Here is a 26,732-nt window from a genome sequence, read left to right as displayed (position 1 = left end):
ATAAGTACCGTAAGACCGTTTGGGCATATTTAATAAGTAGCTCCATTGGAAAATAAACGGTTGGGAAATGTATATTAATCGGGGAAATAGGCCGTTTGTAAAAGTAGATTGATCAAGGAAATAGACCGGTTGTTCCGGGGGGCTCTCTTTCTTTTATGAGCGAAATGAATTATATGACTGTGTCTATAGTTTTCTCTCTCTATGATTTTAATCTGTGATGTTAAGTGAATACTCGTAGAACAAATATTGTTGTTTATGTCGGCTTTTAGCAGCCATTTCAGCGAGGTTGCTGGATTTGGTGTATTACAATTAACCCTGTTTGTTCTATAATACTACAAATAGTATATTCAGGGTTACTTCATTGTATATAGTGTAAATTATATTATTAACAAGCACGACGCCTAAACACCTGCGCCAATTTAAAAAAAAGAAACAAAATTAAATGTAGGTAATTCTGGTAAATGACAATTCAATATGATTTGTTTGTTACAACTTAACAGTACTTCGGTAATTGATTTTGTCATAAATTTCAGCATCTGGGACCATCTGGTGGAGATAACGAAAGGCGGCAGAACAACTGTCATCATAACCACTCACTACATAGACGAGACGAAGCAGGCTAACATTGTAAGTTCCGAAATTATATGTAAAAATTTACAGTCACAATTTATACTCCAGTTTTATTCACACGCTCAGAATGGTGCTTGTCATGTGATTTCCATGTAATGTGATAATGTAATTTCTTTTCTTCTTATGTGTTCATTTAAACTGTTGTAAAATTTTGTTCAAGTCGCCTGAAGGCATGACTTTTGCAACTGCCTGTCGTAATCTAATGGCAAGTATTCGAAGACATGTTAGTGAACTAAACAGTCAACCGGTGTGTGGGTTTCCTCGCGATATTTTCCTTCACCGGAAAATTGTGGTGAAAACTATGTTTGTAAGAGTGACAGTGAGGTCATTATTCATATTTTTGGGTGCCTCAGAAACGTAGAATAAACTACAAGATTAACTTGAACAACAGGGCTTGATGATAAAGAATTTTAGAACTTTCATAATAATACTTAGGATATTACTGTCTCAAAGTAAACTCTAATGAGATTTTTAATTCCAATTGTAACTTTTTAGCTTTAAGTAAATTGTTCCCAAATTGTTATAACAGAGTTTAACTTTGAATATTTTTAATTAAACGCCAACTGGTGAGAGTAGAAGTTTATTTTCAATGCTTGAAAATAGTAAGAAACAATAATTCAATTAAAAAGTAGGTAAAAGTTTAATGCATCTGAATCTGACATAAATTTATAAAATTCTTTGTTTATATAAAACTTTTTTATATTTCCAAATGGTACAAAAGGTGGACTTGAATACGTACGAAAAGTGTGACTTTGGGATACGAGTAAAAAGCTATCCGTACATATTATAAAACAAAGTCTATCTGATCGTGATATTAGTAAAAACTACTGCACAGATTTTCATGCGGTTTTCATTATAGAGTATGTGATTTCTGAGGAAGGTTTGGGTGTATAATTTATTACGTATTTACCTGAGCGAAGCGCGAAGCCGGGACATTATCATTAGTCATCTCTAGCCGGGCTAGTAACATACATATTCTTCTTCCTAGATTGGTTTGATGCGTGGAGGCAGGTTCCTAGCCGAGGAGGCGCCTTCAGAGCTCATCCGCAGATACCAGGCAGACAGCCTGGAAGACGTCTTCTTGAAGCTGTCAGTGCTTCAGAACATGGGGAAGAGGAGGCGGTCCAGTATCCTTGCTGACGTGGTGGATAAAGTGGAGCTGCCTGGTATACCTGTGAGTGATTCTCAAATAACATCAATATTTTCTTAAGCTACCGGTGAAGAAATCGCCGAATCGACTCCACTTCGTTGTACATTGCTGGACAGACCACGCGAAAAATATTTTAGTTTCATTCCCATTTTGGTAAATATTTGTACTTATGTGATCACATAGTTGTCAGCGGTATGTGGAATTCATTTCTGTATTTGTGTCCATCGGACCAGCGATATACTCCTTCATGTGAGTGTTCTTTGGGTCATTGACTGCCGTCCATTTTTGTTATATTTTTTATTATATCTGCAACGAATTCATGAAAATGTATTGAATATCAATTTTAACTTACATGTATATCTGACAACTACTGATAGCGACGACCGTGCGAAGTGAAAACGAAAAAGTAGGAAAGTGGACCCTGGGCTCAGACGCTCAGATCAGTGAGACCTATATAAGAGTTCAACATTCGCGGCGGTTTGACATACACCAATGTTCAACATAGTATTATTTATTTCCAGAACCCGGCAACAATAGATCTAGAAGAGGCGGAAATAGGCGAGATCTCAGGTGAATTTGGGGACAACGTCTCCATGAGCAGCAAAGGCCGCGTGGTGGTCACTCCAGAGCTAATGGCCCCCGTGGAAGCCCTGCCTCCCGAAGAAGAAGTCCACAGGAACTGCCTTGAGAGGATCAAGCCAATGAAATGGCATCATATGAAAGCACTTATTTGGAAGAATGCGCTGAGTTTGTTTAGGAATTTCGGGTAAGTTTGTCATATTTATGTATTTTATTCAAAATGCTCAGAAACCTGACTTAAGTGACTATCCCCATCTAGTGGCAAGTAGTCACATAGGTACATACTAGTTAACTGAAGAGTCAATAAGTTAACTGAAGTGTCCAAGTTTCCTGTCCGATGTGTTACTTCTTCACTTCGGTGGTCTAATAAAACTAATGGTCTAATAACATGTGGCGTGAGTAGCATTTTGAACCTGAGATCACAGACAGGCGTCTTAACCACTGGACCACCAGCGCAACTATCAACTAAACGAGCACACATTATGAGTATAGCAAATAAGCGATGTTTTCGTCTCGATCAAATATTTGTGGAAAAACCAGACGTTATGTAGATTTTATCAACCAAATTATAAATTACTAGCGGACCATCCCTGCTTCGCTCGGGTAAAACCATAATAAATTATGCACGTAAACCTTCCCTAGGAATCACACTATCTATTAGTAAAATCCGTGCAAAAAATTACCGGACAGTAATTTTGAGTTTATCGCGTTCAAACTACACACAGACAGATAGACAGACGAGAGAAGGGATGTTATAATATATAAGGCCTCGGTTTTCTTCTTTTTCTTCGACAAAATCTATATGGCAAATAATCAGCGATCGATATATTATTATGCACTGATAAAATTCGTGTCCCACAGGTGTCAGCAAAAATAAAAGACAAAATGAAGTATCTATTCTTGTATTCTTTCCCTTCTTCATCCACCCATTCTCCCACTTTATTCGAGGTGGTGCAAATAATAGTAATACTTGTAAAATGTTCAATATAAATACTAATTCACGAAATGTAGTGAATGGATTCAATGATTAAATGAAAGATCAACGAATTTTTACGATATTTCGACTTGCAAAAGGTAAAAATCCATTTAGGCTAAAACCAATAGATAATGTGAAAAGGTGGCGAACTTATTGGACGGTTCTAGACCTTGTATAATATCCACTATAATAAGATTTTATTTTATATCTTTATAATCCTCTCTTTGTAAGATTTGAAACACGGAGAGGGGTAAAATCGAGAATTCTGATGTGACTTGTACAATAAATCTTACTACGAGTATCCATACTTTAAAATATATAAAATAATAAATGAGAGTTTGTTTGTCCTTCTTTCACGTCTAAACGGAGCATTGGATTGAGGTGATTTTTGGTGTGAAGTTAATTGGATAGCTAGAGAGTAACAGACTACTTTTTGCTGCGGGTGGAGGGGCGGATAACAGCTACTAATTTATATGTATGACAGTAGGCCTTTAGAGTAAATTTAATCAGTGCGATTTGTCCCCACATATTTAAATTTCACGCTTCGATGATATGAAAATTGAACGTTTTTTTTTTACTTTTTAATCTTTTTTTCACTAGGGTCCTCGCCTTCATCATCGGTTTACCCGTGATGCAGATGATACTCTTCTGCATAGCAATCGGTCATTACCCAGTAGGGTTGCCCCTCGCTGTAGTCAACTATGAGACGAACAACAGCATGGCCCTGTGTGACTACGACAAGAATGTCTGTCCCCAGGATAAGGAGACTTATGAGTGGAACATCACGTTCTTCAGTTGTCAGTATTTGGATCATTTGAAGCTACGTCAGGATAATTTGGTGAGACTTTATTTCTTGTCGAGTGTGTTATTGATAACACTTGTGACAGACTTTATTCAAATCATATAAAAGCAACTGACATAGCTTTTACGAATGTAGTTCACAATAAGTGGCAGTAGCCTTGCCTTTTCTTTCAATTGTTCTAAGAATGCCCTTCGTGGCTTTCCTTTTTTGCTCCTGCCTGCTCCACACTGTCGCCGAACTCAGACACATACCGACGTGAGTTCGTGAACATTGCGTAGTTAGTATGAGTGTTTTTATTTACCGTAATGAAAAACCATCAATGTATACTGAATCCGCCAAATTTGGACAAACTGTTCGACGACAGTGTGGAGCCCATAGATAAAAGAAAGGTGGAGCCGGATTCGATCCATATTTCCAAAATTTAATTGTTATTATTTTCAATTAATACAGGTCTACTTCCCCACCGAGCAAGAAGCTATGAAAGCAGCAAGAAAAGGCAAAGCGCGAGCGGTCCTGATAATTCCGTCCAACTTCACGACATGCTTGCAGGACAGAATGACCGACCCGAGACATACAGACAATTTCACCATAGACAACTCTATGATCACTGTGCATATTGATGATACTGGTAAGATTCGTATTTTTAGGTACCTATAAAAAAAACTTATTCAATTGCCTTGATTTTTTACAATGAATACTGTTAATCAATTTTACTAATTTTTAACCTCTTTTTAATCTTATTGCTGGGCAAAGGTCTTCCCCAAATCACGTGAATTAATAGTAAAGTATGTCAGAAAGAGACAGCATGTGGATGTTAGTAACGTACTACGTTTTCGTATGTTTCGTGGTAGGCTTTCACATCATTAGCCTCGTAATGTTCAAACAAAAGTTCCGTGTAACACAGTCTGGTACAATTTTTTGAAACGGGGGTTTATATCATTAATAATAAACATTTGAACTGCAAAGAAATTACGAAACGAAAAAGGGCCCAAATATTTACATTAATTTTCGCCAAGGCAAGGAATCAACAACCTTTATATTACTCGAATAAATATTATTTCTCTTCTCCACCAATTAGCATATTATAATGAAATAGCTGCGCCCCGGGGCTTTGCTCCCGTGGGAAGTTCGGTATAAAAAGTACCCTATGTGTTATTCTAGATTATATTTTACCCGTATACCAAATTTCATAACAATCCATCCAGTAGATTTTGCGTGAAAGAGTAACAAACATACATCTTCATTCCTCATGGCTGAGGGTCGTGGTCATTACGTGGAATAACAACTTTCTTGGCATTAGTAATGGAGTGGTTTGACATTGCCTTCTTCATTTCACACACAAGTTAATAATATCTACCAGTGTGCAGGTTTCCTCACGATGTTTTACACAACATGCACTCATACAAATATATCCTCACAAACTTTCGCATTAATAATATTAGTAGGTTTAGATACAAAGATTTGATACTGTAGTCTCGCCTTAGAATATAATCTCTCTATATCTTCTCGTGGATGTCGTATGACATGTAGCCTTAACATCTGACAGGCAACAATAGTATTCCCAAAGAGAGTTGACGTCAGGCAGGCGGCCGGTTGTTTTTTTATTCGAACTCTGGAAAGATGAGATGAATTTAATATTTTTTTTTTGCGGTGGATTACCAATAGGTTGAATGGAGCTCTGGGCCGCATATCTTAGTGATCCTATAACAGTGAATTTTTTGGACGGAATCCTAAACTCTTAAACAGTCGTATACTGTATTTTAATTGTGATGACTTAACTTTTTCCAAAATGAGTTTCCATTAACTCATTGCGGTAATTTTCAAAGCGCACGTATGTCATACGAGGTTTTATAACACATTTGCGAGGAATTAAATAAAACTCGGGGTACGAATAAATCTTTAATTACTTGTTAAAGAAGTTATAAAATTTTTATCTCCTAAAGTTAATTTTGTTGACCACTTTTCTGACATAAAAACTCTTTGCTAAGATTTAAAAAAGTATCGTTAGTTTTTAGGCGGAGCTTGATAAACCGTACGTTTTACTTTGTTTAAAAAAAAACTTGTACGTTTTACATTACAATAACGCACAAGTGCGTAATGAGATCCAATACGATATTAAAATTGGTGAAATAAGGTGATCCTTTACAGCAAATATGTTATAAAACCTTTTACAGGAGTTAATTAAAATCCTTTATACAGAAATAGGAATGCGCCGTACTCTTTTCGCGTAATTTACATTTAAATTAGATTTAGACCAATCAAAACCATTGAGTTTTTTTGATGATTTTTATTACTGCCCTCCAACCAATCAATTTTCAACCTTATAGAATAAATTATAAAGTTTCTTTTACCATGTTTTAGCTGGGGAATTAGAGAAAAATCTACATTTTAGAATTCATTTCAATATACGTGAGAGTCGCAGTATTTTTTCGCACTTAAAATGTGATATCTTCGAATATTACACGATCTGCATATAAATTGTATCTAAGTATTATTGATTCAAGATACGATTTTCAGTTTGTATTTTTAACTCCCGGACTTAATGGTTGTTATAATTAAAACATATACGTATACCTATGTGAATACCTCTTACACACATAAGATTTTGGCGCGTGGTTCCACCCTAGAATAGATAGACGATGACCCACTACGCCGGCCCATTTTAAGGATTGGCGAAAATTACCACAATGATATAAAAACGATAATTCCTAGGCCTCAAAATGGTATGAAATTTTGTTCACAGACAAGCAAGTTGAGTGGATGTTGACTCGTGACCTAATGTCAGCACTGTCCAGCACCACGGAACATCTGACCAAGATCTGCGATCTGCCTCTTAGGATGATGACTTTGCCTGTCAATGTAAGTACTTATTACTTCTGTACCTTAGACAGCAACAGATCAACAATTCCAACCAACCTAAGCAAGAGCTCCTAATTATTTATTTATTAGTAGTTAACAAGTAAGCAATTACGCATGCGGCCTGAAAATAACGTCTAGCTATCCCTTAGGAAAATTACGTATAATAAATACATTCTGTATTTCCTTATGAAAATAATACTATGACTACACTTCCTTAGTTCCTCTATTCAGGTTATCCGTCCAATTCCATTTTAACGTCACGATTCTGGAGACCACATCTTAATCTTTCATTCGATTAAAAAATAAATGACTGTAATGGGGGGTGAAAGTTTGTATGAAAATCGTGCATGTTCCGCTTTCGCAGAGCAATTCACGCGGGCAAAGCCGCAGACAAAAGCTAGTAGACAATATAATTATACTAGAGGACGCTGATATTAGCAGTAGATTTTTATGGTATAAGTTAGTAAACAAAAGGTTAGTAATTAAAATTTGAAAGTAGTTCAAACATGTCAATAAAATGGTTAAATTAAATTAATATATAGGTCGATAGATTCAAGTCGGATTGAATTATGTAACGCCGCCCCAAATCGACCACTTTATCACTATGATAAAAATATGCCTTCGTTTTATATAAGACTAGACTAGGTGTTGCCTGCGGCTGCGCCCGCGTAAACTTTCCACAGTAACATTTATTTTCCAGGATGAAAGGTACTCTATATCCGTCTCCATACTTAAATCTACATGTTTGCAAAATTTCAAGAAGACTGGTTAAGTAGACAGAGCGTGAAGAGGTCAAACGTGAGAGAGACAAACAAACTTATTTTCGCATTTATAATATTAGTTAGGATTCACTGAACTACGTAGAGCGTGATATTAATATATTTTGACAGCGCCGGCGACGGAGATAAATTGTCAGGTCATGAAAATAAAGGCTAAAATGTCTAAATAATTTAGGCTAATTACACACGGCACCGCGCACCGTCGCGTCGCGTCGCCGCCGCCGCCGAGTCGCGGTTTACATGTCATGTGAAAAGTTTGTCAACTCGTGAAAGTGTAATATAAAAAAAAACGTGTTGCACTCCCGGAGTGCCGGCAGGAGTGAAAACTTGAATTGTAACGTTGTATACTTTTGACGTATTACGAATTTTCGATCAGGGTCACGTGTCCTGACGCGAGTTAAACATTTTTTACCCAACACAAAAAGTGTACAATGGCGTTAAAGAAATATTCACTTCTAAAACTTAACGAGAATCAAGTTGAACAGAACTCGATTCTCATTAAGTTTTTTTTTTTGGTTAATCATATCATTTATATATTTTTTATTATCAACATTAGATCACTATCTTAACATTTATTTACCTATTTATATTTTGTGAAAGTACTTTGTTAACTGTTGGAAAAAGGTGGTAGTTAATCCTGATATAGTAATGACCAATAATGTTTATTTAAATAAATTTATTTTGGAATTTCTTCTCAACAGTAGTCATTTCAAAATGTAGTGAGAGAAATACTATAAGAATCAACATTCATAGATGGGTGGATTTCTTCTGTTAATTGCGTTGCCGTGTGTACATGGCTTTAGTTTGAATTACGTTACGTCAAATAGGGTTAGCATTTCACTTCTCACCATCGAATCGATTCGAAGTGAGACGCTGCGAACCAATGACATGGCCGTGTGGTTGTCGTTGCATCACAATGGCGTTATGTGGTTCGCTGTGTCTCGTTTCGAATCGATTCGATGGTGAGAAGTAAAATGATAACCCGCACATCGCCCACTGTGGCCTTTACCCAGTGGCCTGTTGAATAAAGAATCTTTTTCAACTGTATATTTGTATTGTGTTTCTGCTTACGCCACTTCATCTCATTTTTCATGGTAAATAAATAAATTGTTTAGTCCGCACATTGTGGAGGTAAAGTTTTTATTGCTTCTTATTAGCAATTTGTTTATTTAAACTTTATTTCACAAAATGCAATTAGTAAAAGTACAATATTTGGACTTAATGCTAAAAGCATTATCTAACTATCTAAAGATAGATTTAAACTTATGAATGAATAAATAAAAAAAAAACAGTTAACTATTGTTTCGTACAGAGTATTATGCTATGTGAGTGCAAAAAATAAATACATATACAAAAATCTTGGATACATACACTACAATATATACTATACACAACGCACAAATACACATAAATAGGCGTAAATAAATAATTATATTTTACTTAGCGATTCGTACTTGAGTGTACGTCCGTCTGTTTCGTTATTCATAACACTAACACTATATATTTTTTGAATAAGTGAAATTTATTTACAAATTTTTCACCTTATTGATTGCTGTATTCAGATCAGCGAATCTCATAAATATAATATATTTATGAGATTATACAATGAAGTTCTTTCAGAAACTTATTCAATACATAAATTAATAACTGGAACGTAAATTTTAGCAAAATATGCTATATGGATACATAGTTTGATGATTTTTGAAGAAAATATTGCGGTGAATTTTGTTGCGCCTTTTCCTTCTTCCTCACCTTCTTCATCTGCGCTTTGGTAGTGGGCGATTTAGTTTAGGTAATTTTTGACGTCAATAAGTAATATATATCATCTTAAATTGATTGTAGAATTTTGAATTTGAATACTATTGTTTTCTGGGTATTGTTAAACAATGATCTCATACGTAAAGAGACTGGCATTGCAATTGCAGTTATGAAGCTTTAAAAAATTGGTAAAAAAACTTCACCTTCCCACTTCAGACCTGGAAATAAGGGTTTTGTTTGCTCACTCGATTGCTCCGTATATAATAAATTGTAGGTGTGAATGTGATGTTCGTACGTGCGTTCCATTCTGTATTACCTCAGGACTACACTGGAACTAGTGATCAATTTTGTAGTTTATTTTGCGCAGCATCAGTATTTTTAGACGATACAGCTCACCCATTTTGAAAAACGTTTTGAAAAAGAAATTTTCATAAAATAAAATAAATAAATGAATAATAAATATATTAGGACAAATCACACAGATTGAGCTAGTCCCAAAGTAAGTTCAAGACTTGTGTTATGGGATACTAACTCAGCGATACTATATTTTATAACAAATACATATATAGATAAACATCCAAGACCCGGGCCAATTAGAAAAAGATCTTTTTCCATAATGACCCGACCGGGGATCGAACCCGGGACCTCTCGGTTCAGGGGCAAGCACTTTACCACTGCACCACCGAGGTCGTCTTGCCAGTTTTGATGTACTTCGATTAAGTTTTGACAATGATTTTTTTTCTGTTACAGTTCCATGATCCCCTTTACGGTACAAAGGAGCCAGATTTCACAGATTTCGCTGGACCAGGAGTAATACTTACGTAAGTATTAATTTTATATTAAAAAACGTACTAAGAAATGTTCACGAAAATACAAAATGTTTGTCCTTGCCTTTATTAATTGCTATGTTATTAGTAGATGTGTTACATCTACATTGAGACTATAACTTTTAAACAGTTATAATAAAAACGATTCTCCGATAATTTTAGTTTATTAACGTATCTTAATCGTAATTTCTCAAAAAACTACAAACTACTAACTCTGAACGACCACTGCTGAGAAGAAATGCCGAAAAAGACTATTAGTGTACGATGTAAGATGTACAGTCATCACACATCAACCTATGCAAATTCATTGCCCCTATTACCGCGCAATTGAGGTTCAAGCACAAGTAACTTTATGTGTCGTTGACTGTACGTGTAGCAACGATATTGTTGGATATTCAGCTCATGTTAGATATCTACGATTTAAATAAATGTGATTATTTCTATTTATTCCCAGGATCATTTTCTTCCTGGCCGTGGCTCTGACCTCCGGCGCCATGTTGGCTGAACGTAATGAGGGAATTCTAGAACGTTCGCTGGTCTCTGGAATTACCGGTAACTTGTTTTGTTTTGAACAATAAAACTAGCTTTCATTGTAGAAGTAATGTACTATATATTTCCTATATCGAGTTTTGAATCCATACTAATACTATAAAAATGTGAAAGTGTATTTGTTTGTTATTCTTTCACGATGAAACTGAGCATTGGACGTTGTTGACACTTGTTTCTTTTTCACCTGTGGTTTGGAAGACAGCAGTAAACTTTAAAGTCAGTTGTATTTTCGAAAAAGAAAATAAAAAAATAACATTTCAATTGAAGACTCAAAGGATTAGTCATCCTTTGAGTCACATAATTATTGTATTTCTACTAATTATATAATGTTTACAATAAAATTTAAATAAATATAATTATTATACACAAAAAATCTGCAACCCGCCAATAAATGCACATAAATAAATTCACCGCATGCTTCTTCGATATTAAACATTTGAATTATCCGCAACAAGTTTCTTCAAAGCAAATCCTACTATTATTATAAATGCGAAAGTTTGTGAGGTTGTATGTTTGATAGGTACTCTTTCACGCAAAATCTACTGGACGGATTGTTATGAAATTTGGCATACGGGTAGAATATAATCTGGAATAACACATAGGGTTTTTATCCCGAAATTCCCGCGGAAGTCAAACGTGGCGCAGCTAGTAATAAATTAATTTCCTTCATACAGGCACAGAGATTCTGTTCTCTCACGTGGTGGTCCAAATGTTTGTGATGACAGTCCAATCTCTGATGGTCCTCTTGATTGGCTTCGTGTGGTTCGAGCTGACCCACAAAGGGCCTTTAGGGTGGGTCATCGTGCTGGTACTCATCACTGGATTGTGTGGCATGACCTTCGGTAAGTCTTGCAAACAGGCATCTTCACCCACTCATCTTCGCATTCGGGGCTATGACGCTGCGAAGTCCAGGGACAGCGTAAAAAAAGTTAACATTTTGAAGATTTGATTTTCTAACCGGCCGCCTGTCTTACGTTAATCCTCTTTGGAAAAGGGAAATTGTTGCCTATCACTTGTCAAGGCTTTGTTTCCCCTAGTCGCCTCGTACGACATTCACGGAAGGATACGGAGTGGTTCCATTCTAGGGCGTAACCACAAACCCAAACAAGCATCTACAAACAGGTTTAATTGTTGTAGTGCTAAAGTTGCAGAGGCAATACAGAATTAACACTAAAATTTCCAAAATTTAGACTATGATATTCTATTGTTCTTTTGTTTAAATTTTGTAATGAATATTTCAACATTAAGTACTGTTATGTGGATTAAGACAGTGTTAACCTAAGTTTCTATTATAATATCTTTTCCAAAATTCTCACTCAATAATATACGCAGTTACATTTTACCATACAAAATGAAAAGCGCCAAGGAGTTCACTTATAAGTATTATAAGTTGGCAAAATTTTTTGGGAAATATGTTTCAATAGAGTATGAGATGAATATAGAGGAAGAAAGAGAGAAAAGTGTGATGCCAGTTTCCCATGGGAGACATGGGAAAAAGGCATTTTAACTAATGAAGATATTAAGTGTATTATATGTATTTTTTTAGTTTAAAGCAATATATTTTTGCAGGTTTCGTCGTATCGTGTGTATGTGATACAGACAGAACAGCCACCTACATGGCTTTGGGGTCTTTCTTACCCATGGTTTTGCTTTGCGGCATCATATGGCCAGTTGAAGGTATGTATCAGACGATAATTCTCACATCACTAAATCAAATGTCCAGTGGGGGAAGTGCAGGTTTGCATTTCACATCTACCCATTGAATCGATTCGAAGTGAGACGCAGCGAACCAATCACATTGCAGTGTGGTTGTCGTTGCGTCACAATGGCGCAATTTGATTGGTTCGTTGCGTCTCACTACGAATGGATTCGATGGCAAGAGATGTAAATGGTAAAGTCACACTACGTATACAGATCTATAGTAGAACTGGTGAGACTTAAACTTTTTTTTTCACAGAAGATCCCATTTACGCCAGAGTGATTCTACTCAGAAGTAATGATTACCTAGTAAAAGGGCTCTTTGAAGACATTGGACACTCATTTGAGTTGTCTCTCTCATAGTTTTTCCGGGGTTGTGATGCCACGAAGCCCGGGGATAGCGGAAAAAAATACCTTAATCTTTTGAAGATTCTGCTGTGATTTTACAAGCTGACGTCAACTCTCTTTGGGAATACTTTTGTTGTCAATGATATATATTTTGTTCCATTAGTCGCCTCCATGCACGGGAGAATGGTCAGTATTCTAGTGCGGAAATACACGTTTACAGCTTTCCTACTTACTAAACTACTATAAAATCTTTGGTTATGTAGTTTATATCAGCAAATTACATAGCGAAAATATGTCTCGCGATGCCGCTTCCGCCTGGTTTTAGCAGCAGGGGCAAACCTGATCAAAACTTGATATCGTTAAGGATGGCATGCGTGACAATGGTCTGACAACTAGACCTGCCAGAGACCGAGCAAGGTGGAGAGAAAAAAAATCGAAAAGCGGACGGTGAGCTCAGATGGTCTATCGTAGCAGAAACAAACTGGAAACGTTGAACTGTACAAGCGGAGGATCCTCTTGTACAGTCAGCACAGCACATCAAGTTACACTGCACGAACTTTTATAGCGCGGTAATAGCGGCGAGTTTGCGATGAATTTGGGTAGGTTGATGTGCTGTTAACTATACTACTAACGGAATATAGATCATTCATATTTGTTTACGGAATAATTAGACATCCTTACATATTATAAAAACGATAGCGCGGATTTTCATGCGGTGTTCACCAATAAATAGTGTGATTCCTGAGGAATTTATTGTTTTACCCGAGAAAAGCTGCTATTAAATTATAATTTATTTTCTTACACAGGAATGCACATAGTCCTCCAATGGATAAGCTACGTCCTCCCTCTCACGAAGTCCACCGAGTCTCTCCGGTCTATGCTCCAAAGAGGGTGGACCATCTCCGTCCCCACTGTATACTCCGGGTTCATATCTACTAGCATCTGGATCGCTATATACTTGACCACGAGTATTTTGCTGCTCAAGTTCAAAAAGGGGTAAAACAGTTGACGGTATTTAGTTTTCATTGATTTAGTTTGGTATATGGACACGTTTTGTGTGTTTTGTCGTCCATGTAATTTAATTATTTATCTATACTATTATTATAAAGAGGTACCTAAGCGTTTGTGAGTTTGTATGTTTGAGGTGGTTAGGTAATCTCCGAAACTACCGAAGCGATTTCAAAAATTCTTTGTTGATGATGGTGGCATTGCATTTTGTTGTGATTGTCTTCAGTACAAAAAGGGCAAGGTTTTTGTGAATCTGAATTATGGTGTGTTGAATTCAAGGATTGACATAATTTATGAATGTCAATATTGGTTATCATAATAACCAATATTGACATTCATAATGGTATTTAGTTATACTTGTGTGATCCATTTATGAAAATGTCGTATAATAAAAAGCATAATTAATATTATGTAAATATATAACAATAAATATACATGTTTGTGACTTAGGATGGGTTGTTATTCTGCGCACTTTAACATTTGAATGTTAAATAAATTTTAACGCAACTCACTGTAAGGGAGTAAATGAGAATTAAAATTGTAGGTTATTCACTATGAGACCATACGACTGTGGCCAAATAGTCTAAAAACAATGGTGTAGTCATATGGTGCATGTAAAAAAAGGAGTTCCTTTTTGTCAACCTTTTGACCGTACACGTAATCAGTTAATTGTTGAAAATTATTTTCTTAATTAGAAAGTCGATTCTATACTATTGATAAATCATTGAGATACAATTATGATATAACGCAAAATCGACTTTTAATATCGTTTTGTAATATTTACTTTTCTTTTGTTATGTTTATTTGATATAGTTACTTTTTTTTCACTTAATTTAGAATTAAGTAGAGATGAGATAAATGTAGTTGATTTATAATTTTGAGTCAAATAAGTATGAGTTGATATATATATATATTTACAAAATAGTTAATATATTTGACATGCATTACATTAGGGACGACTAACAAATTATATACATTTGCTAATTAGTTTGTAGGTTTGTTTGTACGGGTTAAAATGGTCTATTAACTATTACAGGTTCGCGGATACTAAACGGCTTTATCAGACACTATCAAAGTTTTTTTTGTGTCTCGTCTAGCATCCGCGAAAGTGATTTAGCTAAAATTTAAACAAATTAAGATCAGTTTCATATTTAAATTCGAAGCTAATTTGAAAATTCACTAGTTTATAAAATGGTTGATGTTGCTTGCTCACAAAATATGGGCTGTGTTCTATAAACTGTAGTTAAAAATCATTTCATTTATTTGAATTTAACATTTAATGTTACTGTTTGATGAATTTTTTAAATTATGTGTTATGTAACAACATTGAGAACTCCAAGAATGCTTTTTAAAAGACTCCAAGAAATGGAGGTGGTTCTGAATTCGTCGCGATTTTTTTAAATTTCAAAATAGCAATTTTTTTATACATCATTGTCGCATGTCGTAAAGTTATATATTTATTTATATATCATTATTTTTGACATTGGAATAACTGGCCAAGCGTGTTTTACAACAACCGAACAAATACAAGTCGGATTACTATACAAAATTAATGGAGATATCCTTGAACATATATAAAAAATAACAAATATATATTCGAACATATAACATCCTCCTTTTTTGAAGTCGGTAAAGTATAGCCATTAGATTTAACTCCATTTGTCATGACACGTGGGTATTTAAGTTATTCTGAAATATGTAAATAGGCATATAAATAAGTTATACTTTTTTTATAGTTTTGAAGTACAATTTGTAGATTTTTTTAAAAAATTGTTTGTAAATTTAAATAATTTATATTGTGATAGTAAGTATAAGATTTTGAAAATAAATGTTTGGTAATCTTACATATTCTCTTTATTTCTATTTATTATCAATCAATTCGATTATTTGCTTCCGTTGAAGGAAAACATCGTGAGGAAACCTGCATATTGGCGGACAATTTAGTCACTGATGTGTGTGTGCCACTATATGGCGGGAGGCAGTCGTAAAAGTCACGTTACTTTCTATCGGCAACTTATTTAAATCTAACACCATTGTTACACCACAGACTTTAACACTCGATGTGAATGACTGAATCAATTTCTAAAGAACTAACAGTTCCCTTAAGTAGGAACTAAATAAATAAATTAATCGACTTGGTATTATTACATGGATCTCACAACTTTTTCCATTGAAAAACTGAGCTGCGAGACTTGGGTTTTTTACAGCATATTTTTGATGGCATACTATTAACAAGGAGGGCATCAAATAACCAACCAACTGTCACGTTCGGCAGCTTACAGCCATTATTCAAATCCATTGTTTCACAAATACAAACAGACACACATAGTGTACTGTAGATTAAGCTATTACACGTGTATCCACATTTACTGTATCAATTAAGTAATTATTTGAAGATATAATTATTTGACGACCTCGGTGGCGCAGTAGTAAAGTTCTTGCCACTGAACCGAGAGGTCCCGGGTTCGATCCCCGGTCGGGTCATGACGGAAAATGATCATTTTCGGGTTTGGTCGGGATGTTTATCTATATATGTATTTGTTATAAAATATAGTATTGTTGAGTTAGTATCCCATAACACAAGTCTCGGGGCTAGCTCAATCCGTGTGATCTGTCCTAATATATTTATTATGAATATATAATAAGTTGTTTAACAAAATACCATTTTCGATACAAACTTTTATTCAGACAGATCTTTATATATAAAAGTTATATTAAAAATAAACTATATTACTAAAAATATTTTGGAGCTCTGTCCAGCGGGAAACATGACGGCTGTATTGAAAAAGATTTTAATGATGAGAAAATCTCAAAAAACCGTCGAGATCATTTGCATTCCACCCATACAACCCAAACCAGGTCGATCCGTTTTTTGCAGTCCTTTTGGCGTCTGTGGAGGGGTATCCTTTATCCCTAGTTTACACGGGCGCAATTTCAACTCTGGTTCAAAATTCGTTGAAACATAACATTCACATGGCAGTGAATTATTTTTAGCGCGAATTTTTCATCGCGTTTTAAAAGTTACAGTAGGTTAAATGTTGACCCTGGGCTTCGGGAAATGTTGAACCATTGATAATACTACCATAGATATTAACTTTTTAAATCATAAATTCTATCACACTTCGCTTGCCCAGGCATGGTTTCCACTTGAGAACACTCTGAGTCTACTGAGGTGGTTATTCGTTCATTATGTGACCAGTCCATTGTCACTTCGTCGTGTTTTATGCATGTTGAATGTTACATATGAAAAAGCGCTAACGTTAGGAGCTCTTTTTATGCCCATGTGAACGAGATAGAAATCCCAATGGTACATTAAGGGATTGATCTACACAGAGGAGATCGAGTATGTCATGCACATTCAAATGGTCAAACCGGTAGCGGCGTCGTGGATCGGGTCGGGAGGTTCCCTCTATTGTGGTTGAGCTTCGCGATGGCTGACTCACGCGTCAACTCGTGAACGGGTGCTGCCGGGGGAACTGGTCAGCTCGATCTTTTATTAAAAGTTTTTTTTTGTTTGGCTAATTATACATATATATATAAGTATATATATTTTCCTTTCATCAGCACTTGATCACAATCATAATATGTTTCAGTGTACCTTTTGACCATGTACTTTATTATGTACTTACATGTTATATTACTGATAAAAAATTATACATAAATTTATATTTAAAATATGGTAAGCCCTTCTGGCATAATAGGGACCAACACTGTTTGAATGAGTTTCTTTCGGCATTTCTTCTCAGCAGTGGTCGTTCCGAAATGCTAGTAGTTTGTAGCTTTGGTAAACATCATTTAATTTAGATTATGACGTGAAAAAGTGCCTGTGAAGGCCTAATTTCTGAATAAATGATTTGATTTTGATTTTTTGGTTTTGATGTACCTATCAAATGACTTAATATGTACAAAAAAGCCACTTTCACATAGATCAAGGGGAAACAAACACTATTAGCATTTTAAGTGACACTTATTTCACTGCCAGAGAGATCTTTCTGGTGAACATTGCAAAAAATATGCCAGAAATTAAAACAAAATATAAAAAGTTTAGTAAAGTACCCTATGTGTTATTTCAAGTTATTTGTACCATATTTCATAACAATCGGTTGAGAAGATTTTTCCTGAAAGAGTAACAAACATACACACATATATTCATACAAAATTTCGCATTTATTATAATAAATAGGATCGTAAGTCAGCATTTGAAAAAAAAAACATACTTTTTTCATCAGCATTTTACTATGGCAATCGACGGCAAATTCAATTTATTGCTTTCGTTACAATATTTTAAATATATTTATAATTTGTGGTATCTATTATGAAGACTGATTACCATGTTCAAGGTCTGGTCAGCACACAACCGTAGACTCTGGCGTATGTGCCAGTAAGCCTGAGCTGGCATATAGCTGCGTTATTGTGGAAAGATTGCTCTGCTATCTTTGCGTGGGGGTTCACAGCCACCTGGAAGAGGGTTATTTTTTATTTATTTGTTTAAAACTAGCCTACGTTTGACCTAGCGCCTTTATCTATTTCTGTTCCAAATTTCATCAAAATCCGCCCAGCGGTTTAGCCGTGAAAGTGCGACAGACGTTCGCGTTTATAATATTAGTGTATGAATTTATTGCACGAAAGTATGTACACTCTTTTAGATCCTATTCGGCTCGGGATCAGCGTAATAAATAACCTTAAAATTTTTGAAACCTGTCAATTTAATTTTGCCTGATTGACGTCAGTCATTCTTGGGTATGCTGCTGCTATATTGTTGCCCATCCGACTGATGTAACAAACAAACTTACTTTCGCATTTATGATATTATTTAGGATTGCTTACTTTAAAAGTATAATCCCCCGGTTCGACATCACTGACGTCAACCCACTGACAATCTATGTTGTACAGATACACATCCGAGCAGTTGACGGAGATACCTGCAATTTGAAAATAATAACGATAAAGTCGCGCTAAATAGATCAATATCGATATTGCCAGTAATTAAATTGACATAACAAATAGATAACACTAAGCTTGTATCACAGTCAGATGGACACAAACACATTTAGAACCGCAGACAAATATTTGTGATCGCAGGTGATTAGATTAGCGAAAAATGAAATAATAAAAAAATTATAAGCACTACACTAGTGAACTAAACTGTCCACCTATGTGCAGGTTTCCTTCGGCGGAATCAAGCGATGGTCTATGAAAACTACTTACATAAATCACATTAGTATATTAACCAACATTTTGGGAGCTGACGGCGAATATTCGGTATTAAATTGGTTTTTTGTTCGACTTCAATTACTTACTTTTACATGTAAGTTTTAACATGGAATATGATTCTTTCCGAGCAGTTGTTTTATTTTTTACTTATTTATTTATCATTTTAAAGACAATACAATAAAAACAACAAATAACGCATTCGGCTAAAGCCACAGAGGTTTGTTACGTACCAAAGCAAGAGTTACATCACAGTATCTAATACAACAATATTACTAATTAAATAAAGATGGTTATTCCACTATAGTTAGTTACGAACTCTTAGATTCGTAACCGGACAAATGCTTTACAGAAATTAATTAACCTTGGTCTCCGTAATTCTTGCAGGAGAACTTTCTCTCGACTCCAGGTAGACAGGTGTTGTCCTCCAAACAGAATGACGCTTTGTGACCTTCAGCGACCCTTCTACCTTTCCCATCTAGAATGTCAAACGTGGCGAACACTTCCATGCTGTGGTAATGCCTGAAGTTATTTGATTGATTGATTTAACTTCAAAGAAAGAGAACAACGCAACATTCATGCTAAAATGAACACAAATATAACTTATCTTAGCAGATTTTTGGTTTCACAAGTAAATTACCCTTTCTTACACATCTCTCTAATTCTCGCATGTTCCTATTCTTGGTTGTGAACTTCTCACTCACTCATCTTCAGTATTCCTCGTTGCATTCGGGACTATGATGCCGCGGAGCCCAGCGTAAAAATAAAACTTAAAATGTTAAAGGTTTGGTTAATATTTTATAATCGGCCACCTGCCTGACGTCAACACTCCTTGGAAATGCTATTGTTGCCATTTGTTGACAAGGCTTTGTGTCCCTTAGTCGACTCGAACGACTTGCTCCGAAGGATAATGGAGGAGTGGTCCTATTTTTGGGCGGAACCACACGTCAAATTTTGGCTGTGAAATCCGAAGCAAAAGATCCGTTGTGCATAAATAGGTATAAACAGTAAATATAAACTACCATATTGAGTAGGTCAATAACTATTTTGGATACAGTTTTTTTTAACTTATAACTTACATATGGCAAAGGTGCCACTGCCACATATGTTTCGGCAGATAAGGCCTGAATTCATCTGTCCCCTTGTTCAAAGTGGACGCTGTGAAACGAAGTAATCTTCGTGTATCGAAGTGCCAGTCAGGGTTCACGTCTTGCACCTGAAAATGAAATGTTACCAATCAGACAACGCTGATGATACAGAATCATGATATAAATAGGAAGCTACTGCTAGCGGCTTGGCCCGCGTGAATTTTACCTGTACTCTGAACTACATGTGCAAAATTTCAGAAAGATTAGTTTCATCGATAGAGCATAAAGAGGCATTAGGACAAATCACACAGATTGAGCTAGCCCCAAAGTAAGTTCGAGACTTGTGTTATGGGATACTAACTCAACGATACTATATTTTATAACAAATACATATATAGATAAACATCCAACACCCGGGCCAATCAGAAAAAGATCATTTTCCATCATGACCCGACCGGGGATCGAACCCGGGACCTCTCGGTTCAGTGGCAAGAACCTTACCACTGCGCTACAGAGGTCGTCAAAACAAATAAACAAAATTACTTTCACATTTCAAAAAATATTTAGGAAAGGATTAAAATTGTTAGAATTACAGTAGTTACAAATAGGACAGTTAACAATAGGATAGTACGAATTATAATAGTTACAATTTGAGTACTCATGATTAGGACAGTTGGGATTTACCTTGTAAGCACTCTTGCTCAAACAGTTTTCTTCCATCGCACACTGAAGCATGTACATGGGTACGTCTTCCAAGTGAGCTGATATCTCCAGGGCATTCGTGTCCAGCTGCAAATCTGCCAACTGTTCTGTACAGGATATTGCGGCCACGTGACCTGGAGAAATACGATTCGTTAGTTTGGGGAAGCGGTGGTGGTGTAATGTTAAGACGCCTGTCTGTGGATCGAAAGGTCCCAGGTTCGAATCGTACACGTTCCACATGAGTTTGTAAACCATTATGACTCATGTATAGTAGTTTTAATTGACCGTCACTTGCTTCCGGTGAAGGGAAATGTAGTGAGGAAACCTGAACATTGGTTGATTACTAACTTGTGTGTGAAATGGAGAAGGCAATGGCAAACCACTCCCTTAATAGTGCCAAGAAAGTTGATGTGTGTTTCATTCCACGTAATGACCATGACCTTCAGCCATGAGGAATACGATTTTGAATAAGAGGATCCTGGGTTTCCAGACCCAGGATCCACGGATCCTGGGTCTGGAAACGCTACGATGAGAACGATTGGCATCTCACATTTTCGGGCCGCGGTTCCATTCCAACCATCCTAATATATCTATCAATCATATCCAATACAATATAAAAAAGTTGCTTGTGGGAGCTTTTATTCTTCTGGGTTATAATATCTGGTTTGATTAAACAAGCGCAAGACAAAGACAACTCTATGTTTTCTTCTCTTTCATACTCTTTTGCCAATGGCCATTCGATTCGGTTGGTGGGTGAAATCGAGAATTAGAAGCCGAATTGTATTTCCGACTTGAATTGTAATGAAAATCATAACAAATTATGTGAGAATTGGTTTTAAAAATTAACACAACTTCTAGTAGATAATTTTCTAGACAAAAATAATTATCGTCTGAAATTAAAGTATATAATAGCCTTAATTTTGCTAAGACAACCTTAAGTCTGCATTATAGCGCGTATAATTAAGATGGCGAGTTTAAAGTCAAAAGTAACGTTTACCAGAGTCGCGGTCTGAAAAGTTAATTATTAATTGGCTGGCGTTGGCTGAAACTTTAATGAGTTATCAGTTACTTAAATTGTTGTTGATATTTGTGTTATGCCATAAAATTTACACAATAATTTGTTTTTGTTATAGGTATTTGAATAATACTAGATTATGTGTAGTTAAAGTGAACCCTGAGCTTCGACACTCAACGGCTGAGGAAGTAATCGGGAAAATGCTCTGATGAGTTGAGATTTCTACCTGTCACCTGCCCGCGGCATGAGAAGCTTTTATATTAAATCTTTAACAGCATAATCAGAGAGTTTAAGTACTTTGTTCTCAAAGATATTGGCCACATTCCCGATATTATCCGAAATATATTTATGGAAAATATTAAAAATCAAAGTCCCCTGCCGCGTCTGTCATAGCTGTGTGCGAAAAACTCAAAAACGACTGCATTGCTTTTTATGCGGTTTTCACCGTGGATAGTATGATTCCTAAGGAAGTTTTAGGTGTTTAATATATTATGTTTTCCCTGAGCAAAGCTGGGTAGCCGCCTCTTGGAATACTACTTAATTTTTTGAACGTTATAGGGGACCAACTTTTGCCGACGACCTTGTAAGCGTGAATTTACCATCGGGACACTTATCCTTACCAACATCTCCTGGACAATCAGACTCGCCATATTTCACTTTGCACTCAAAGATGTTGCTCTCATTGCCCTGGCACTTGACGTTGGTAAGCATTATAGGGGAGCTGCCGAAATAGTCAGTGTGCATGGCCTCCAGGGCGTAACCCAGGCCCAGGTGACGGCAGACCACCATCGCTTCGTACAGAGTCCAGCCATCTGGACATATACTGCCCCATGTTTTGTTGTAGAACAACTAAAAAAACATTCATTAAATAAATTGTTTATTTCAATAACTTATTTCACGATAAATGTGGCCGTCCAAATCAAAAGGGACCATATGGCGGCTGGCACTTAGGTCTTTATTGCCGTTGTTCGAATACAAAACAACGGCAATAACGGCGTAAGTGCCGGGCGCCATAAGGTCTATTTTGATTTGGACGGCCACAAATATTAAAATAGGTAATATAAAATAATGGTGCCCAAGCTAGAATGTAAATTATCCTATTTTTCAGACGTTAAAAAGCTAGACTGATTTTAAATAATAATTCAACAAATTAAGATAAATGAATTCTCTATTTGAAATACTCTAATATATTAATTAATCAGTTAAACTAAAACTTTTTTACAGACCGATTTTTCAGGTTGAATGTATGAAGACGTAAACTAAACTTAAGATAATTAGCTTCACTTGTAAAAATCTTAGACAAAATGTTTGTAATTCGATTGTAACAATCATAAATTTAAATAAGGCTAGATACTCGTATATTGTCTTCACAAAATCTTAGTACAACAAAGCTCGTATGCATGGGTAGCTCACTCTCATCTACTTCAGCCGCCAAACAGCAGTACTTGTATTGTTGTGTTCATGTTTGAAGGGTGAGAGAGGCAGTATGATTATATTGTGCTGTGGCTAAAGACCCTAGGACACAAAGTAGACAACGCGCGTGTGACACCCCTGTGTTGCAGGCATTGATAGGCTGTGGTGACCACTTATCATCAAGTTGACCGCGTGTTTGCCTGCTTGATAGTATAAAAAAATGCTTACTTCAACTCTTCCTCTGCTGTGACTCCTCGCATTCCTATTTGAGACATAGTTACGCGATGGCACTAATCTCAAAATTGTTCCGACAAGTTTTAAAGGGACATTTTGTTTTTTCAACATTAGTTTGTGCTCGAAATGATCCTTTTGTTCATATTTGGATGGTCGTTTGTTACAGTTGACTCCTGCTGCCTCAGTGGCTGAACAGTCAGAGGAACCCCAACCGCTGAATATACACTCGAAGAGGTACTTCTCATCGCCCTGACAAACTACATCATCCATCCAGAATTTTGCTATAAACATAAAATCATTAAAACATAAATATTGTTTTTTTTTTTTATTAAATTTTATTAAGTTTGTGGGATTTGAAGTGATGGTAGAAGATCTTCCAACTGTGATCGAAAGGTCCCAGGTTCGAATTCTACTTGTGCCACATGACTTTGTATACCAATCTGACTCATGTAAGTAAATTTCATATACCACCACTAGTTCCGGTGAAGGACGATGGCAAAACAACGTGAGGAAACCTGTACACTGGTTGATAGTTTAAGTTCACTAGTGTGTATGTGATTACTTGCCACTAGACGCGGTAGGTAGTCGTAAAATTCATGTCAGATGCCTTTAGGCTATTTGAATAAATCTGACATCGTATTAGTTAGCAATTAACACATTCGAAAACAAGAATTCTTTACTAATTAAGGTAATCTATAGACCACTAGATAGACCACAGATAGAATCACAGCTGAATCTTCTTGCCGCTGACACAGGCTTCGTCACATCCCCGAGTCGGGAATATTCGGAAATTAACAGTGGTAATCTACATACTCTTTGCAACTCCATACTCTCCGCCACGGGTCGCAATGCCAGTTCTATTGAAATATCTGCAGACCACCTGGGCATCCGTGTCGTCCCAGGAGTCGTCACACACAGCGCCCCAGCGACCAGCGTGGTAGATGTAGACATTCCCTATGGTGTAAAAATATATATCCATACTTATGATAAAACTGTAAGTGGGCTATGTCTGTACATACGAGATATTACAGAAAAATAAATGGGGGCCTTTATAGGACTAATAGAAGCCGAAACATTTTTTTTATAGTAGTATTGTATATTAGATGGTCTAACTTGAAATCTGATATAGGTTTCATCGCGATACGTTGTTTAAATCCGAAATATTGACAAAAATAATATATGCATATGAGGGCAAAAACTAGTTAAAATTGGAAATTAAAAAAGCTTTTATTCTACTAAAACATATAGTTCCCAACGGCATAAACATTAATCATCGCCAAGAATATAGAAAAGAAAGAAAATTACATAGAAGCGGTGTTAGTCCAGTAATAAATATGACCGCCTGTGAACTGTCGTTGTATGTATTACATTCCGTATATTGGAACATATTATATTCTAAACTAATTATACGAAGTTCGAGGTAATTAATAAGATAAATAGGAAAAGTAAGAAGAATAATTAAATTATATTATACGACTAATACGAAGATAGTACAAAAATGAGTCTGAAACGGTTCTCCGACGCTGACAGAATAAATAGAGGACACATTCTGTCGGCGAATCGTTTGTAGACGAAGGGTTCTGTCGTTCAAACGCCCGATGTGGAAACATTCTGTCGACGAAACGTTCGTAGACGAAACAATTGTCGGTGAACCGTTTCAGACTCTACAAAAATTTAAGAAAAATCGAAAATGAAAAATTTACGAGAAAGATTCCTGAAGTATGGATATAAAACTAAACAAGGTACAAGAATAATCAATCACACATATAGGAATGAACTTATAATATCCGAGAGATAAGTCGAGTATGAAAGATATATAATCGTATCCCAATGGTGTTTAAATAGTAGGCCTTATTAATAATGCAATAATCACTACTATTAAAAAAAACATTGAGACACGATTTTCACTTAATGTTAGCAGAATTAACATTCTGGTATGAAAATCAATGAAAATAATAATTACCTTCGTACATAGTAGGACCTCCAATAAGTTTAATTTTTCCTTCATGTTTCATTCTTCTATTCATTAATCTTTGAATAAAATGAGCCCTCTGTCTCTGATCCACTACTCTAACCACTTCTTTGCTAAGCTCACATACATTTACTATTATTAAAACTAATAATGCAATCACTTTAACGACAAACATTTTTACTAACATTATATAAATACATTAATGAAATTAAAAATATATTTGGCTCTAAAATTGATCCTTGGGGCAACCCACACTTTAGCATTAAAAATATTCAAAATTAAGTTATTCAATACAAATCTAGGTGTATATTAAATCAAATTTAAATAAATGACTACTTTACGATTTACAAACAAATTTTAAATTAGAATAAATTTAAGGTTTTTATCAACACTATTTTCTGTCAAACGCTTTCGTAAAATGCAAAATATTCTCTGATATCTATGAGACTGTTCATTGCACTGTAGACTTGTTTGTAGTGACTTCAATTAGTCGCCGGTGCTAGTTCAATGTCAAGAAATATAATGATGAGTGTTACACATGTTTGTATGGCCATTGTTAAGGAGAAGATTGTAAATAAACAGACGCAATCATTATTGTCTAACGTCTAGATGACATAATTTTTTTTTGGTATATTTAGCTGTTACTATTATCATTCGTGGATCATTTTAGTTAGTAAGTTATATGAAAAAAGCGATATACCTATAATGATATCATTAAATCAATCATTAAATCGAAAGAAAATAAACATTTTTTTGACTGTTAGATGTTCAACTAGGGACGTCAAAGTTTTATCATGGTCTACGTTAGTATGTCTCATTATTTTTCTCCCTTCTATAATACAAATGACTTTTCTGTCACGGGATAAAATAATTACTTAAATTTTATAGGTACTGCTTGGTAAAAATATTAATTTTAACAGAAACTCCCTGAAAACTAGCAAAAACATAATTGAAGCTCAAGAAACAAAGTCAAATGGAAGAAATATTAGTCCTGTTGATCTTAAGTCTTCCTCTTAAGAAGCAATGCCGATACGGAACATTACAAACGGCGCTTCGGTTGACCTAAATATTAATTTGTGCACAACGATTGATCTATTAACGCGCCAATAGACGCAATACCAATTTTGTGTCGAT

General features: G+C 35.6%; 2 protein-coding genes across 5 annotated transcripts in view; one reads left to right on the top strand and one right to left on the bottom strand.

Annotated features, from left to right (window-relative positions):
* Window positions 1–23,931, top strand: part of osy (oskyddad) — a 57,426-nt gene extending 33,495 nt beyond the window's left edge. For 2 of the 4 annotated variants that reach the window (XM_053763446.2, XM_053763447.1), the window contains exons 6-16: window positions 534–627; window positions 1,619–1,804; window positions 2,302–2,546; window positions 3,936–4,173; window positions 4,588–4,765; window positions 6,881–6,996; window positions 10,284–10,354; window positions 10,815–10,912; window positions 11,584–11,751; window positions 12,479–12,586; window positions 13,762–15,807. In XM_053763446.2, the coding sequence (XP_053619421.1) occupies window positions 534–627; window positions 1,619–1,804; window positions 2,302–2,546; window positions 3,936–4,173; window positions 4,588–4,765; window positions 6,881–6,996; window positions 10,284–10,354; window positions 10,815–10,912; window positions 11,584–11,751; window positions 12,479–12,586; window positions 13,762–13,955 (1,696 nt within the window). In that variant the 3' untranslated portion in view covers window positions 13,956–15,807. Of the gene's footprint in view, window positions 1–533; window positions 628–1,618; window positions 1,805–2,301; window positions 2,547–3,935; window positions 4,174–4,587; window positions 4,766–6,880; window positions 6,997–10,283; window positions 10,355–10,814; window positions 10,913–11,583; window positions 11,752–12,478; window positions 12,587–13,761; window positions 15,808–23,792 lie in introns of those variants that run through there. The other 2 variants (XM_053763448.2, XM_053763449.2) reach the window with 2 other exon arrangements.
* Loxl2 (Lysyl oxidase-like 2) lies at window positions 18,115–26,112 on the bottom strand. The gene is made up of 9 exons (XM_053763450.2): window positions 25,590–26,112; window positions 24,440–24,580; window positions 23,621–23,907; window positions 22,600–22,828; window positions 20,947–21,098; window positions 20,254–20,390; window positions 19,539–19,696; window positions 18,791–18,885; window positions 18,115–18,421 (listed from the first exon to the last, which is right to left on the bottom strand). Exons 1-9 carry the CDS (start codon window positions 25,783–25,785, stop codon window positions 18,299–18,301), a joined length of 1,518 nt encoding a protein of 505 aa, XP_053619425.1. The 5' UTR covers window positions 25,786–26,112; the 3' UTR covers window positions 18,115–18,298.
* Window positions 26,113–26,732: the final 620 nt, after the last annotated feature.

Source organism: Plodia interpunctella, chromosome 24 (assembly GCF_027563975.2).
Source record: "Plodia interpunctella isolate USDA-ARS_2022_Savannah chromosome 24, ilPloInte3.2, whole genome shotgun sequence".
In the NCBI taxonomy this organism is placed as follows: domain Eukaryota; kingdom Metazoa; phylum Arthropoda; class Insecta; order Lepidoptera; family Pyralidae; genus Plodia; species Plodia interpunctella.
This window is presented reverse-complemented; position numbering and strand designations above follow the sequence as displayed.